At 35.2% G+C, this 18,278-nt stretch overlaps 1 protein-coding gene across 1 annotated transcript in view; it reads right to left on the bottom strand.

The window, feature by feature from the left end:
- The window catches only part of LOC125651305 (uncharacterized), a 167,723-nt gene that overhangs the window by 84,108 nt on the left and 65,337 nt on the right, over positions 1–18,278 (bottom strand). The window contains 42 exon segments of the mRNA XM_056166812.1: positions 328–555; positions 1,159–1,389; positions 1,500–1,654; positions 1,739–1,781; positions 1,893–2,099; positions 2,231–2,398; positions 3,218–3,390; positions 3,542–3,584; positions 3,735–3,944; positions 4,041–4,214; positions 4,327–4,490; positions 4,584–4,626; positions 4,718–4,933; positions 5,060–5,227; positions 5,317–5,480; positions 6,423–6,465; positions 6,585–6,797; positions 6,900–7,073; positions 7,172–7,335; positions 7,441–7,483; positions 8,124–8,333; positions 8,459–8,638; positions 9,016–9,179; positions 9,267–9,309; positions 9,416–9,637; positions 9,835–10,008; positions 11,069–11,241; positions 11,353–11,395; positions 11,502–11,720; positions 11,840–12,010; positions 12,459–12,622; positions 13,230–13,494; positions 13,601–13,771; positions 13,882–14,045; positions 14,572–14,614; positions 15,010–15,222; positions 15,445–15,615; positions 15,710–15,866; positions 16,005–16,270; positions 16,384–16,557; positions 16,767–16,936; positions 18,017–18,278. Of these exon segments, the coding sequence (XP_056022787.1) occupies positions 328–555; positions 1,159–1,389; positions 1,500–1,654; positions 1,739–1,781; positions 1,893–2,099; positions 2,231–2,398; positions 3,218–3,390; positions 3,542–3,584; positions 3,735–3,944; positions 4,041–4,214; positions 4,327–4,490; positions 4,584–4,626; positions 4,718–4,933; positions 5,060–5,227; positions 5,317–5,480; positions 6,423–6,465; positions 6,585–6,797; positions 6,900–7,073; positions 7,172–7,335; positions 7,441–7,483; positions 8,124–8,333; positions 8,459–8,638; positions 9,016–9,179; positions 9,267–9,309; positions 9,416–9,637; positions 9,835–10,008; positions 11,069–11,241; positions 11,353–11,395; positions 11,502–11,720; positions 11,840–12,010; positions 12,459–12,622; positions 13,230–13,494; positions 13,601–13,771; positions 13,882–14,045; positions 14,572–14,614; positions 15,010–15,222; positions 15,445–15,615; positions 15,710–15,866; positions 16,005–16,270; positions 16,384–16,557; positions 16,767–16,936; positions 18,017–18,278 (6,843 nt within the window).

Here is an 18,278-nt window from a genome sequence, read left to right on the forward strand (position 1 = left end):
GCCAGATCCTGCAACAAATACATAACAATCAATATTCTACTTATCAAAAATTGATCCTTTGTGATTGGAAAGTAATATGAAAGCATCATATTGGCAATTTGCATTTCTAATATCACAATGTAGAGAAAAGATGGAAAAACATAATGATGTCACAGAAAATAGACAGTTAGGATAGACGTACAAGGCTGTTTTGGGGCATTGACTGAAAATCACTGGTTTATTGGGTGACTTTTATTGGGTTAAGATAAGAGCAGTTAAAGGAACACTTCAGATTCATGGGAACTAGTCAACAGCTTCAATCAAATGTTTTGTGCTAGCAAAGCTTACCAAATGTATAGTGATCCAGCGATTTGTTAAATGTGAACTTCTCAATGCCCACAGTAAACATGTAGTTGCAGGGGTCCACTGAGAGATAAGCATTGAAGGACATGTTCAGGTCTGGAACATTTACACAGCAGTGAAACCCAGTACAAAGTCGTGGAAGATAGCAGGACACCAGGGTGGCAGATCTGGCATCCAAGGACTTATTCACTAGATCCACACCCAGCTGACACACTAAATAAATACAGGATAGTTACCATAACACACCCCAGCATTACATACAGGCATCAGAGATTTCATACATTAAAATTGGGCTAAATCCTTTGACCCTGAATACTGAAATCTGAATAACACCATCACCTGAAAAATGACAACACATATATAGGATCCATAAGATAATTAGAGAAACATGCATTTTATACTTTCTTTTTTTTTACTTAATTGGCATGCTGCTTTCTTTCTTTGCCAATCAAAAGCCTCAGTAATTATGGTGAAGCATAATATATCCAAAGTTTATGTAATATGATCAGGGATGTTTACTTGATGGTACACAGATTTTACACAGTAAATCCATTCACGCATACTAAAGTGAATCTGTATTTAATTTTACTAAATAAACCTTTAATAACACTAAAAAAATTGACATGCATATGTAGAATGTCACTGAATCAATTTTCTAGTGCAGGGTATTCCATGGAACATAAGTTACCTGTGGTTACCTGTAGTTACCTGTAGAAACGTTAAATAGACTCTGGAAAGAGATATCCTTTTCTGCAATTTTGCTTCACCAGCAAAAACTATTTCATAACCTTACTTTCACAATTGAATTCAGCTTACTTTGTGATGAGTATACTGAGCTCAGTGTATCATTCTGTCTTCCATCGGTGGAATTGGTTGAGTTTTGGTTTAAACTTGGATCATAAAATATGCCAACCCCTCTCTCACATGCAATAGGATTCATGTATTGTGATATGTCTAAGTACTCCAGCAGCAGGTATTTTGCCCAGTCGGGAAACCGAACCCCCATGGGAACTTTTTCATCTCTCTTCCATTTTGATAATGAAAAACCTGAAAAGTAATGAGAGTGATCTAAGTTTAATGGTTACAAGAAATAATGAGGCAAGTGAGAATTACAAAGTAAATGTACAATTTTTTAAAATCAAATTTCCTAAACTTACCAATGTTAGTGTCCCATGGGCATCTTCGTTTTGGCAGAATTGTGTCTTTGAATATGGATATCCTTCTAAAACAGTCTCCATGTGCTTCGAAGCAGAGACTGATGTTCAGGTTGACAAGAAATCGTCTTTCTCCACGGAAATCATCAATCGTAAAACTACAGAAAACATAAAGCTATTCTTGTAAGTAATATCTCCAATAAAACCCTGCAACCTCTACAACCTGACATTAATAAACTTACTCTAATCTTACTACTCCAGCTAACCAATGTCTTTCTATCTGACCTGCAAAATCATCAAAAGTGTAATTCATGAAATAAACCAGAGTTTGTCAAATTCAGAATAACATTGTCAGCTGTTCAAATTATTCAACGGAAAATACTTAATCTGGATTACCCCATTTGTATCGAGTTAAAGAAATATTCCTGCTGAATTTTTCTATGCCAACTTGGAGTTCTGAGCTGCAGGGGTCAATGTTTAGTTGGATCTCAATATTCCGTGTCAGGTACTCAGCCGCTACACAACATCCTACTGACGTACAATCCTCTTTAAGGTGACATACTGCTCCAGATATGTTGGGTTTCATCACGGTCTTCATACAAGCTGTAAAGTAAACTAAAGCTTTACCTAGTCTCACAACTACAAAGGCAGTGGACGAGATTGAATAAATTTTATCGATCAAAATAAGCGATTGATTGAATTTTGAGTTCCTGGTATAGGTTTTGTTTTCTTACATGATGTCCATCCATCAGCTGCAAAGTTTGAAGAGCTACAAGATTGGGCCTCTAGATATTGCGAGATGGCCAGCTCATCCATCAGCTGAGACACTTTGTAGTCTGTTTTCATCAACTCTGACACATTTACTAAGCCGTTATTTATTAGCCAGGTATTCAGAGAGAAATCTGTAAACACAAGGGTTGATCATTATTACATACAAGATATCCATGGGCCATATTGCTCACCAAAAGAGTTGTTTTTCTCTTCTGGATTTATAAATGTCTACATAAACCTTTCTATGGTTTCATACTGGTCAAGTACAATTTTGAATATGAGCACTTTTTGCTTCTCAATTAAATCTTGCTTTCTTAGAAGAATAGCCCTGTCCAATCTAGGCTCAAGGCTTGAATAAACTTTAATTTAGGGTGAGGATACTTGCATATTGAACCCTTAAGAAAATGTTTTTTCACTAAATTCTAAATTATGTTCTTATGTGAATCTTAAAGTCCCTTTTGTGGACCTGCACTTGACAAAGCCTAGACGAATGTAAATGTATTTGGCATGAGCATGCTTTCATATTACTGTGGAATAATTTTAATTCATGGGGGCCAATGTTCGTAGGAAAGTAAACTTTTGCTGGTTCGTAGGGAGGTGATTTCGTGGGTATAAAGCAATGCAATGTAACTAGGAGAGAAAGCTCTACTTGGTTTAAAAAAATATTCGAGGACATGTAAATTCGAGGGTAAGAGTGACCCATGAAATCCACGAACATCAATCCCCCACGAACAATGATAATTCCACAGTAATTTTGACAAATTATCAACTTCTGGTTTTAAATTTCAAAACCATATTGTGGCCCTGCCTTGACCATCAGTTCTAGATCTATTGTCCTACTGGCTGATTTCTAAAAAATTTTTTTAATTTATTTCCTGTCTCTCTTTCTCATTTTTTTTGTATGCACTGGATCAACTCCACCAGTAAATGAACAAAACACTTGAACTTACTTGGTTCCACAAAGCTCTGATCCCATGAACACAGTCCTTTTGGAAATATTGCCCTGTCTAAAATCTTGAATGTTGTACCAGTGTCACACTGAGGTGGTCTTGTTTCATAGCAATCCATCGCTTCAAGTGACACCAAGTATGAGTTTTCCTCAGACAGGTCTTCAATGGTGTATCTGATCAAAGTACATGCATTTCTAAAATTTCTTATTGGTACATGTCAATTTCACTAGGATAATTTGCAAACAGGTTAATGTTATATGTCACATGTATTCAGTGGTTTTGACAATAAAATAATAAATCTGGGGAATGTTTCATTCAGCTTACCGTACTCTAAATATCCCAAGTACACTGAATTCCTCAGACACTCCTGCAATACAATTTATGAGATCAGTACTTTCACTACTAAATAAAAATTATTCTCTATCTCTTATATATACAAACATGAATGAGAGAGAGAGAGAGAGAGAGAGAGAGAGAGAGAGAGATATCAATTTAACTACATTTCAAAATTACATACCCCATTGTAAGTCATGTAAAGTTTTGTTATGGAACACCTTCTCAATCTGAATATTAAGACTATAGGAACAGTGGTCGATGCTGAAATATACTTCATAGTTTCTCCTCAGTTCAGGGGAACTAACACAGCACTGAACCCCAGCACACGTAGGATGCAGGTGACATTTGAGTCCAGAGCTCAATGAAGGTAAACTTATGTTCATTCCACAACCTAGTAATGAGGAATGAATAACTAGTTACAAGAATTTTCTTTACTATCAACCATAGAAAACCAAAGATTAGTGGCATCAAAACTAAATAACTTTACCACTTGTCCATCCATTTACAGCAGTGCTATAAACACCTGTAGATGCATCACACATAGGATTTCTTGTAAGGGGAGCCAAACCAGTTTCATCCAGAAGCTGCAGCAGGTGTTCATCTGGAATGCTTCCAGACGGTGAAATGTGTCTGTCCACTTTCCATGAGTATAGTGAAAACCCTAATACAACATGAGTTGGAAATTCATTATTATCATATGCATCTGATCTACATAAGTCTTACCTGCTGATACTAGGAGACTTAATTCAGTTTACTAACGACAGCAGTTATACCTTTGATACTGTAATCCATGGACCAATCACATACACCTTTAGGTATCAAGGAATCTTTGAATAGAATGTGGTGCAGCGAACAGATTCCACTGGATTCATAACACTGGCTGATGTTCATGTTCATCACATATTTCCGTTCATTGTAAAAATTGTCCATAACAAAGCTGAACGAAAGAAGGGATCAGATAAATGGTTTGATTCACTTATCAGTAAGATTTGTACAATAGCAATTTTTAATACAGAATTTAATAGTTTACCTCAACTTGTAGATTCCATACAAGTCCATCTTCACAGTTTCACCTAATTACAAATAAAACAATTAACATTACATTTTATACAAGCTTCAAGCATTTGATTGGACAATCAAAGAAATCCAGTAAGCCACACATACCCCACTTGAAGTTGAGCAGACTGATATTAAACTGCAGTTTCTCAATCTCCAGTTTCATACTGAATTTACATGGGTCAATGCTGACTGTGGCCTCTATGTTTCTCCTCAGTACATTGTCCTCTACACAGCACGACACCGTGGTACAGGACTCTGACAGATAGCAGTTGATGTGGTCCGATTCTGTAAACTGACTGATCCCAGACACCTTCCTACATTCTGAAAGGGAAAGTTAAAAACTTGTTCACGTCATTTGAAAAAAATGTTTTGTTCAACATTTTTCTCAGCAATATTAGAATTTTTAACATTCAGATGATACATGTACCTTATAAATCATATACTTACCATCCTTCCAATAATTTCTGTGTGGGAAATAATTGCCTGCTTGCCTGGAACAGGGATCTTTTAGATATTCAGAGATTCCAAGTGCTTCTTGAAGCAAGGCAATTTCTGAGGTTTTCATACTTGATGCTGTTATTTGGTTTTCTGCTTTCCAAGCAGACAGTGAAAAGTCTGCAAATACATTGTTAAATTACATTGATCTTTGTACCTAACAACATTGAGATAAAACAAAACAAGATTTCTTTATCAAGTTGACATACTCCTGTGTATAAATCCAGTGTTCAGACTGCAAGGTTTCTTTGGCAGCAGTGCATTCTCAAACACCAAAGCATCCAGTACACAAGATCCAGAAGATTCCAAACACAGACTGATGTTAAGAGTCACCTGATATTTCCTGTCAGCTTTCAGGTCATAAACTTTATACCTTGTAGTAAAACAGGAAAATTCTGTGAATTTATGTCCCAATCTTTTAAAGTTATTACATGTATTTCATTTGTGCTTATCAAAAAGGGAAAACATTTTACAAATTCAGTGCTAAATCACAATATGTGAGTTATACATGATTTGTTACCTTGTGAGTTGGTGACCTTGACCATTTGTGTTAGAAACTTTTCAGGTGAAATTTCATTGCCAAAGCTTAAACAGTACATGGAATTTTATCTGCAAATTGATTCTTACCCTATCTCAACCAGTAATTTTGACCTAAAACATTGGGGTTATCCTTTATTCATGGAGACTCTTCACATGAAGTTTCATTGCTAAACCTTAAATAGCATTTGAGATATCATGAATATCAAACCATTTCTTATCATACATGACCAAATGACCTTGAACTTGACCTGGATCATTCTTAAATCATGGAGACTCTTGATATGTTACAGCTCAAATAGTACATGTATTAAAAAGGTAACATCTTACTCTATGTATATCAGTGATCTTTTCATCTAAAGAAAGATAAGTGTCATTATTTAGGATTTCTAAACCTCAAATAGTATTTGAAATATCATTTATCACAGTATTAAACCTGGTGACTTTGCACCTTTTAAAATTCGACCTCAAAGACAATAGAGACTATTCATGTAAAATATCATTTCTACAGCTCAAATAGTATTTGAGATTTTGTCTCAAAACCAAGGTGTAAAACAGACAGACAACATGATACACAAAATAACATTCCCCACTTTAACAGGGAGGGGGGTGGGGGTGGGGTGGGGGGGGGGGGGGTGCAAGCAAAATCCATCTTCCATAAAAAGCACATGCATAATGCAATAAGATTTCCAGCAAAACATTTAATACTGGTATGAATAATGGCTCGAAGAAAGAAATCTGATCTGTTCACTTGGCAGAATTTATAGAATAAACTCACTGCATGCGGACCACATTGTTCAGGAAGAAATTGTGTTCTTTCCCTAAAACAAAAAATAAATTTTCCCAACAGACATATAATTACATGCATGGTACAACACGTGTTTTATAAATATTTCAAAATCTTAACTTAATATTAACATATCTAATTTTTTTTACTTACCATATGTAAAATCATAAAGAGAGATTTCCTGAACAAAGTTTTCAATGCCAAGTGAAATCCTGTGATTGCATGGATCCAGATCCAGAAACACGCTGAATGACCTTTCCAGAGGTGAATGTGTAGTTATGCAGCATTGGACAGATGTGCATGTGGAGGGTATCTGACACAGGGCACCTGTTGGCAGGGAGCTAGTTACCACGGGAAGTGGACAATCTGTAATGTTACAAAACAGGGCATTCATGCAGGGTTGAAACACTCCAGATTTTCACAGATTTTTCAGTCTAATATTTCTTGCATATATATAATTATATCAACCTTTTCTCCATCCATTTGTTTGACCAATGTATCTGTCATCTGTTTCTGTACATTGCTTGTTTTTCAGGTACTGAGCCAGCCCCAGATCTTCCTGTAGTTCTAACTGACCATAAACAGGTAAAGTGGACAGTGATGTGAAAGTGTGCTCAGCCAACCAGTTAGTAATGGAGAAACCTGAAAGAAATACAGTAAAAATCTCCTGCCTCCCTCCACCAAATTTGAAAATGAAAACACATAAAAAATTAAAACATATTTTAATGACATGCATTTACCAGGGAGGAAAAAATCTTTGCTCTTAAAATCACAGATAGGCTTTGGAAACATCATGTTTGTAACAATGCTTTCTGTTAGGGTGCAGTTTTCCGGTTCATAACACACACTGATATTAACACTCATCATGTAGTGTGAATCGCTGACCAAGTCAAAGATGAGGTAGCTATAAAATTATAAAGAAATAAATAAGCAAGCGATAATAAAAAAAAAAAAAAAAATGAATCAAATAATTAATAGATGGACATAATTTATCAAGGAGCCAGTTTACCTTATCCTATATACTCCTTGAAGACTGAATTGCCTCCAATCACCTATGGAAAAAAACCAAATTGAAATATATGTATGGTGTTGATAAAGCTTAAAACACATTTATACATAATTGTACAAACATGCAAATTTCAATGCAAATTACATTTCTGGATAACTAAAATACAAAATTATTTTTCTAAAATAACATTTTACCCTCAAAATAATTCATGAGGACAATAACAAAAAATGGTTATCCTCATCACCTTGCGCTTACTGTTCTTAGAAATGAATTTCACACTTTAAGATCCCTTATTACGACCTTACACTGAGAAAATGACAATGATACTAGGATCTAAGATACAGATGTACTTTATGCCAAGTTTGGATTGATTTGGTCTTTAGAAGATATTAAAAAAATATGAAAATGTAACAGTATGTAATACACATAGAGTTGTACAGATAACAAATAAGCTACAGGTGACAATTAGGCCAGCCAAATCAAAACACATATATTTCTGTATCTTCTGACAGAACAAGAGCATACTGTCACTTCAGTATTTAAATTCATATTGTAGAAAATAGGTAAAAAACGATGATGGTGGAAATATGGCATGACAGATGGATAGAATGGGGTAATCAAATCTGCCTTAGTCATTTCAAGTCAGGGGCGTAAAAGCATGACAATGAAGATCGTAATTTTACCGAAGTTGAAGTCCTGAAGAAGTGTTTCCTCTTTTTTGTTTTCTATGCCCACAGTGAACTTTAGATTACATGAATCTACATCTAGAAACCACGTGAATGTTGTATCCATTTCTGTATCCTCAGTACAGCACGTCATAGACGTACAACTGGCACCCACAAAACAGTAAGTCTTTTTCTTCATGTTGTAAGGAAGTCCTGATATTCTGCATTCTTAAATAAACAGCAACAGTTTATGTCAATAATCAAAATTATTTCTTAGCAATACATTGCACGTTTTTCATATTTTTTCGAATTCTTCTGTTCCCATTATACATGTATTTCATGTAGATATCTACCACTGTCATGATTCCAGCCATTATAGGTTGGCCAATATGGTGAAACATGTCTGTTACATTTTGATGACTTTCGATATCCAGGCAATCCCAAGTAGTCATCCACTTTGCCTTTAAGATAATCTGGTAACCTGCCATCAGCTTCAATACTATTGTTTATCTTCCATGATGCAAGTGAAAACCCTGTACATAAAACACATCTAGCATAAATAAAAATTCAATTTACCAATTTATTTTTCATTCAATAATGTAGGGTATCATACAATAAAATACAGTAAGTGAACTTAACCAGGGACAGTGTATGGTAAAACACAGTTATAGCGAAGCACTAGGAATATCCTATTTCTCTCCTTAGTAGCTGTAATTCCTTATATCCAACAAGTTATTTGCCGTTTTCATCAATGTGGGGAATGATGGTCACTTCGTTATAACCAGTAATTCACTATAAACATATCTGTTACTATACATGCTGTACTGTACATCTAATTTAATTATCTATTACTATACATGCTGTACTGTACCTCTAATCTAATTATACAGAGATTTATCTATGTACATACCTGGTGGTAGCTGCTGATCAAACTGGCATTTATTTTTGGACAACAAGGCATTACTGAATATTGTTTGGTTGGCAGTTTCACATATCTCTGAGCTCTCAGTACATACACTTATGTTCATGTTCATCAAATACTGGTTTGCATGCCACAGATTCTTTATGTGAAAACTAGAAATTCAAAAAAACACAACACACTTAGTTTCATGTAGTTACATTTGGAATGGGAAAGGAAGAAAGTACGTTTCGATAACTTACTCCATGCGAACAACTCCTTGTAACCATACACTCTTTGCCATGGCTATATGAAAGTAAAACAATCATTTAACAATGATTATGTGGAGAATAACTAACTCATCTTGACAATATGATTATAATCTCGATATTTCCAATCATTTTGTACATACATGTGGACAAAAGTTTGTCAATTTCCAAAGAGATCTCTGTAAATTTCCATCTATCAATCCCAACAACCATCTTTGATGTACATGGGTCAATTTTCAGGTATGTGTGGAAAGCTCTTCCTAAAACAGAACTTGGTATACAGCACTCTACACCTGTACAGTAACGGGGAATGTGGCAGGCAAAGGTATTCGGGAGGCTGGCTAATGTCAGATTGTCTGGACACTCTGAAAGTTTGAAATACCACAATTTAATTTCATTCTATATATTAGATTTATTTTAAAAAAAACAACAACAAATAAAACGTTATATATATCAGATTTATTAAAAAACAAAAACAAATAAAACGTGTGATACATGTATTAAGTATACACAATTGATATCAATTCTGAATTAAGGAAGTTCTGATATTATATAATCTTGCCTGAATTCCAGCCATTGCTGTTCACAGACAAAAATGGCGCTTCAGATTTGTTGCAGTCCTTCTCCTTAAACCTGGACAGTTGTAAGACTTCCATTAAATCCTGCAATGCGTTTCCTGTCAGTGGAGTGTTTGTAGGGTATCCATTGATAGCCAACCAAGGACTGACTGAGAAGCCTTGGTAAACAGAATACAACATGTTACACATTTTCCAATCTCCACATACCAAAGACACTCATGTTTTAAACCACAGCTCCTACATGTAAATTCATGGCAATCCATTTCTTCTGAAAATGTTAATTATACAAGGGATCTCCAAGACAGAGCATCCCCTACTGACATTGCATCATTCAAACAGTATGATTCTCAAACATCAATTACATGTGAACTTTATAAAGATGCTTGTCTGTTCATCTGTCACACATCCTTTTCATTGGAACTCTACTAAATTCTTAAAGGTAGCAAAAAAACCCTAAACTTTTTGCACATGATTTGGTATATCTTAGTAGTGGGCAATAAGGTTTTGGAATTACAATTTAGGTCCAGTGGGTCCGAAAAAGGAGACATACGGGTTGCTTCTATATATACTTGTCATTGCAACTCCTACAGTTACACTTTGTGTAGAATGGTTGTGTTTGACCTTTGTTCTACTAGGTAAGAGTATAACGTTGGTCTATGGTCTTTTGACATAGACATCAATAGTCGTTTTCTAATTCCTTATCACCAGGCATGTATCTGTTACGAGAATGACACGGCAAAGAGACTTCTTGCGTGATGTCTATAATATTATTCCATTCAATTTTTTTTTTTACATAACCTTGACCCAGAAATTTATAGGAATCTACCTATCCCCATCTGTCACCCTTGTAGCAAGCTAGACTGGAAACTGGATAGGAATTCTAATATAATACCTACAACAATGCCCCATCTGATTAATTGTGACCTTGACAGATGACCTTATCACTAAGATATAAAAAGGCATCTCTTCTCAAAATCAATCACCACTTAAGCCAGTATGGAACAGATATCTAGAATGACATTCTTTATATGGGGTCCTGGACAAATTATCACATCCTCTTCATGTTGTTGTGAGAGGTAGAGAACTTTCTTGTTTACATTTTCAGTTATATTTTAAATTAGAAAAAAAAAAATTAACTGTACATAAGCACAGTTAACAGCATTCGAGGAGGCACCTATACTGATTTTTCCTTCTTCGTATTTGATCAGCAGCTCTTACCTGGAACAGCCTCCTCTGCTTTCCAGTTACAATAGGGCTGTGTTTTGGACTTTGGTAACCTTGTGTTAGAGAGGACAGTATATTCCTCACAGGTAGAAGTACCTTCCCAGCAAGAGGAAATGGAGAAACTGACCAGGTACATGTTAGCATTAGGCAAGTCTTCCAGAGTGTATCTGTAGAATTGATATTTCAGATAAATAAGTATATGTACTATGCTAATAAGATACCTATGTATATAGAAATGTTCATGGTTTAACTCCGACATTCATTGTAGTGATACTTACTTTAAGTGATAAATTTCACTCAGGATTAAGATTTCCTCTTTACCTAGAATCATTAATACAATATGTAATTAAATATACAATCTATATGATAGCAAGGGATTGATCTGGCATTTAACTGTATTTCTGAAGACTGAAATGTAATTTAATACCCCAGTTACGGTATGAACTTGGTCGTATTTCTCGGTTGAACTTGTCTATCCCGATGCTGATTCTGTCCTGACAGTAATCGAGTCTGAGGTGGACAGTTACGTGTTTCAGCAGTGGTTCAGCATACAAACAACACACCACGTCTGAACAAGAGGCGCCAAGGTTACAGCTGATTGCTCCCTTCACAACAGGTACATTATCTGGTAGGACCATCGGGCAATCTTTTCAAAAAATAGAATGTTAAAATTTTAAACTATTAGACAGAGGTAATGCATTTAGAATGTTTTATTTGTTAGAATAAAGAGTAACATAAACACCGAGAGTGAATTACAAAATCTACCGTTTGTCCATCCATTTGACGAGGAGGTAAATATTCCTGATGTCCTGTCACAAACTTGGGAGGAGTTATACAGGTAACTGTGCATCCCCAGTTCTTCTTCCAGTCTTGCAATACCGTGATTTTCCATTGCTGTGTATTTATTTTGTGTCTTCCATGAGCTGAATGCAAAATCTGTTAGAAAACAGAAGTTCAGTTCATATAGGGAAAAAAATGTTAAAGCTACATGGAAATAAACTGTCCCTGCTAGCATTATCAAAATCAAAACTCTATTTTCTCGATCAATTTTTCCAGATAATCTTATGCAATTCATCCTTGGCACATTGATTTTGATGATCTAACCATACAGCTGTCCTCACTTGCATTTCAGTGGTACAACTATTATTTCATAGAACCCCAAGCATTTCAACTCAAGACAGGATTTTTTTGCTACAAAATTGTATCTTTAATTTCTTGCAGGTCCTCATTCAATCTTTTTTGTATAGATATAATTTCATCATGTTCCCACTTTTTTTATCTGTCCTACAATGGCATTTATTTTCCCGTGCTGTTTCTGTTACCTTGCCTGAAACCTTCATTATCCAAAATATCATTAGCTCTTCATCTGATACAGACATCATACCTTTGATGGGCGTTCCTAAATTCCAATCACAGGATGACTTGGGTAAAAGTGAGTTGTTTAATACAATGATTTCTTGTTCACAAGGCAGCCTATCTTCTGAGCAGATCATAAACTTCAAACTGACTCTGAAGAACCCTGCTCCATGAAGGTCTGTTATCCTAAACCTGAAATCAAACAAATCATACACATTTTTAATATGCATCATATTTTGAATACAAGGTCAGAAGGAGACAGTTGTATGTTGTCGTTTTTTAAAATGATCAACTTTGAATTTTATTTTACCCAGCTATTTTTCTCACATTTAACAATTTAATTCATATTCTTGTGCTAATTATGATGGAAAATGAGTGTCTACATGTTATTTTTGTCAAGTGATAAGAGTTTGAATAAGATCTGGAAGACATTCAGACGAAAGGGAGAGGGGAGGGGGGGGGGGGTGTGATCTCTGAACATTCTTATACTGTAATAGTTTGTACCAACCAACAACACAAGTTAAAGATTCAGTAATATATTTACATTAAACATTTGGTGAATTATGAAAAAAGATCGAGACATGTACAGCTTAACCTGAAATTGAAAAGTAGGTTGCACTATTCTGTTTGGTGGTAGTGCTAGCACAGTACATGTGCAGGTTGCAAAGCATATGTTCTGCAGGAGTCAAGAGCCCAAATTGAGGTTGTAATGCTTGGGGTCACGAGAGTAGCGTTAGCTGTCATGTCCTACAACTCCTTGATTTATCTCCAGCTACTCTTTGCTTTCCTCAAAGCCTACCTGAGTCGATATATTCCCTTCATCCAGTAGTCCTGCCACACGCTGAATTTGAATTCATCAAAAGCTGTTGGATTAACAGCAAATTTATCAATTCCATACTGTATTATCCATTCACAAGAATCCATTGTCAGGTAAAACTGAACTGATTGAGAATTTAGTCTGATGACGTCTACACAACAGCTAAAACTGGTGCAACTAGATGTCATGTGACAGTTCACAAATGTAGGCAATGAAGGCAGTCCTGGGGTGATTGTGGATGGACACTCTAAAGAAAAGGTATTAGCAAATTAATAGTCATTAATAGTGTTCATTTGTTTTATGAAACAGATACATGTATACAGCATTCCTGAAATATGAGTGTTTGTGTGTACCATTTTTCCATCCGTTGACAGTAGGCAGGAATTTGCTGTCTGATCTGTTACATGAAGGACTTAGGATGTAATTGGAGATCCCGGTATAGTCATATAAATAAACCAGTTCCCGCTCAGTGACATTGTTCAGATCTAAACTGTACCCAATGCTGTAGTTTGACAGTGAAAAACCTGACATTAAAACAAAAACATTTACACACTGTACATGACCTGACATATATTTCTCATTATCATACTCAAACAGAAGTCCGTAGATTGTAACTGTAAAGAGTTCACCATACCCGATTTTTCATAGTCCAGCATTCCAGTGCAGCTTCTTTTTGGAAGCATCAAGTTCTTGAAAACATTGGCTATAAATCTGCAAGGTTTGTACCTTTCCCAACACAATGAGACTTTAAGGTCCACAAGAAACATATTCTCAGCAGAAAGATCGTACACTTTGTAACTGAAAAGTTGTAAATCATGTTTATATGCATTAGTAATATTTTGTCAGAAATAGTTTGACTAAAACCAGCCCCCGACTACGTTTGCATATCAAGACAGACTGTAAGAAATGATGAATCTTGTAAGGAATATGCTTTTTTGAACTATATTTTTTCCCTACAAAGCTACTGATAGTAATGCACAGATAAACCAGGGGTTGACAGCTTTAATCTCTCACTATAGATATTTTGTATAACAGAATCAGTTACTACACAAAATATGAATGTGTATCAGAGTATAAAAAGTATTATATACATGTATTTGTCAACCAATTAAAGATCATGATAACCATTTTGCATTTTAAATTCATACTCTTGTTAGTAAAAATAGAATCTATGCAAAATTAAGCAATGCACCCAATGGATTTTGATTACTTTTTATATAGATGTGAAAAGCTTAATATATTAAAAAATGAGTAAAATTGGTGGTGTTAAGGATTTCTTATGAGTGTACAAATGTACATCCAAGTTCTCATCAAAACTACTCACTCCATTCGAATAACTCCTAACAGATAATACCGTTGTTCTTCTCCTGGAAAAAAAGAAAATTATGATTGGAGCTCCAAGATCATTTGTATTAGCTGTTAAAGACTAGTGTAGAAAGACAGCATAATTGAATATTACTTCTCAGATAAATCAGTGAATACCTTAATATTTGTTCTTTTGAAAACAATTATTCAACAAGAGTCCCATGAACTACTTCGTTGACATGACCAGCTGCATTTTTCAATTTAATTTTTTTATGTACCTGTATATTTATGAGTTGATATTGATCTGGGGCTATGGTGTACTCAAATTTGAATCTACACAGTGTCACTATGTGAAGAAGCTTGTCTATTGATTTAACAAGTCATATTTGTTTAGTAATTGAAAAACTTCAATAAAAAAGTTCACTTAGATTAAATTTAAAAAAAACATCAAACATACCCCATGCAATTTCTGAGAATGGAATTTTGGCTTCCAGATTTTCCACTGCTAAATGAAGTGTTTTGGTACAAGGATTAATGTCCATGGTGGCCTCAAATGTAGAATTTGTTAACTCAGACTCCACACAACAAGTGACTTTGTTACAGTTTCTGTCAAATTCGCAGGTCAAAGGGTAGGAGGTCAGGGAAGGCATACTCGTTTTATCTATACATTCTGAAAAGGATGTAAAATATTACGCTCTCTGTGATAAACGACATTTTATATTACCTAAACTTACTTGTATCATCCAAAGTAATGAAGTTTGAAGGGGATAGTACATGTAACAGTATAGTGCTAACAGTTATGTGGGGGTAATGTGTATGTTTTACAGAGTCTTTATTCAGATTTATATTATGTAAAATGCAGACTGACAGAGAAAGAATCTAAAATTATTACCATTGTTCCAACCTGTTCCACTGGATGAGGATTTGATTCCACTACATCTTGAATCCGATTTGAGATAGGGTCGGAGAGAAAGGCTTTCCAGTAGTTCATCAGACAGGTGTTCTGGCAGAACTTCTCCTTCTGGTACCGATTTCTCACTCAACCACTGGCTTATTGAGAAATCTAGAAAAAAGGTATTAGAGATTTAACCAAAATAAGTAAAATCTGCTTTAATACTCAGCAAAGTTTCAAAATATGATACAGTAGATGCACCTACCCTTAATTGAATATAGCATGTCCCATGTTCTCTGAGACTTTGGTATCAGGATATCACTGAGAATAGGGACACTCAATACACAAGGCTTAACATCATCAAAACAAGCCTCCGCTGACATTGAAAGCTCCAGCATATTTCCATCAGATAGGTCATTTATCTTATATCTAGTTTTTAAAAAATGATAAAATAAAAACTAAAACATTCAAATCTGCATGCTTACTTTGGGTAATAATGATTATCAATTAACACAGATCTAAACTCTCGTGTCACCAAAGCCCCAATATAAAACCACTACAATATACCTGAATTTAAAAACTCCTGCTACACTTAGCAGGTGCTCTTCCCCAAACTCAAATCCAATGAAGGAATGTTTACGATACATCTTTTCAATATGCACCATTATCTTTTCATACGAATAGTCAATGCTGACTCCAACTTCAAAAGTTCTGTTCAACAGTGGTACATTGATACAGCATTTAATGTTCGTACATGTTGTTGATACTGTACAGAATGCCTTATCTTTCACAACTTCTAAGGATCTCTGGATATTCAGAGGACAATCTGTAAAATATGACATCCCATCTGTCAGTTTATGTTTGATATACATGTACATTTTGATACAAGTTGTTTAAAGGATGTGTAACTTTATATAGTTATGACATAATAGTAGTTACATTTCAGCCATTTTTCTGGGGCGCCGGTGTAGACAGAATCACTTGAGGAACACGTCGGATACAGCATGAAGGCAGCCACACTGAGATGAGATAGCAGGTTATCCACAGCTCCACTCTCTATGGGTGTTGTGGGAGCCACGCCTTCATTTGTTTGCCAGTTGTCCAAAGAAAAGCCTGGCAAACAAAACATATCAATGTCACTTTAAAATTCAGTCAGATCCTAACATCTAAAACTCTACACACATATTTAATTTATCAATCTACAAGTCTCAAAATCAGAATGAATATACAGCATAGATTGAGTCTTTATCAAATGTCAATATGTGTGTCTGTGGGAGTGGGGTGGGTGTGTGTTCATTGCCAGAAAAATTAATATAATTTACCTGGAATTATGAATGGGGCATCCCATTTGCAAACTTTCTTGGGAAGATAGTAATTTTTCAGTACATCTACAGAGACATTGCATTTAGGAACCTGAAGAGCCTCTAAACACACATCCAGTCTCAGGTTTATAATGAAGTACCCATCTGTATACATATCAAAAGCCTGGAACCTGTTAAAATCAAAATAAAATCATTTCATCTCGGTGTAGAATAGTCAGCATGTAGTATAACATACATGTCTAGTGACAAGAAACTTTTTATGATTTCAGTAGTTATTTGATAAATATCTTAACTGAATCTTTGTTGTTTTAAAAATTTCAGCTACTGTTTGTATGCATCTTCGCAAGCCAAGCATTTTCAATCCGCTTCGCTCCCCACAAAGGGACCAAAAACTCTTGGCTTGCAAAGATGGTTTGTATGAAAAACTGTAATATCAGGCAATAAAACTCTTTCGATGTGATATCCGACTATCCAAATAAACAAAATTCACTCAGTACTGAAAAAAACTCAGTGTTCTGCTAGACACAAAGAAATTATTTAGGTTCATTGTACAGATATAGAACTGTACAAAGTTAATGCATGACATGTACAGAGTTACTACAGAACTGTACAAAGTTAATACATGACATGTACAGAGTTACTACAGAACTGTACAAAGTTAATGCATGACATGTACAGAGTTACTACAGAACTGTACAAAGTTAATACATGATATAGAGTTACTACAGAACTGTACAAAGTTAATACATGACATGTATAGAGTTACTACAGAACTGTACAAAGTCAATACATGACATGTACAGAGTTACTACAGAACTGTACAAAGTTAATACATGACATGTACAGAGTTACTACAGAACTGTACAAAGTTAATACATGACATGTATAGAGTTACTACAGAACTGTACAAAGTTAATACATGACATGTACAGAGTTACTACAGAACTGTACAAAGTTAATACATGATATAGAGTTACTACAGAACTGTACAAAGTTAATACATGACATGTACAGAGTTACTACAGAACTGTACAAAGTTAATGCATGACATGTACAGAGTTACTACAGAACTGTACAAAGTTAATACATGATATAGAGTTACTACAGAACTGTACAAAGTTAATACATGACATGTATAGAGTTACAGATACAGAACTGTACAAAGTTAATACATGACATATATAGAGTTACAGATACAGAACTGTACAAAGTTAATACATGACATGTATAGAGTTACTAAACAAACTTACGTGATTCTGACAACCCCAAAGAGCCACACTTCCTCTTCTTGTCCCCATTCATAATCAAACAAGTTCTTGGTGAAGCTCAGCTGATCAATGCTGACAACCATTTGGAATGCACAGGGGTCGATTTTCAGAGTGGTGAAGAAGGAAGAACTTAGGGCAGGGACCTCCACACAGCACTGAATGTCTGCACAAGAGCTGGAGATGTGACAAGCCACAGGCTTACTGGACAGAGACGGGAGGGGCTGGACCAGTGACTCGTTACAGT

The sequence above is a fragment of the Ostrea edulis genome, chromosome 5 (genome assembly GCF_947568905.1).
Source record: "Ostrea edulis chromosome 5, xbOstEdul1.1, whole genome shotgun sequence".
NCBI classification, from domain to species: Eukaryota; Metazoa; Mollusca; class Bivalvia; order Ostreida; family Ostreidae; genus Ostrea; species Ostrea edulis.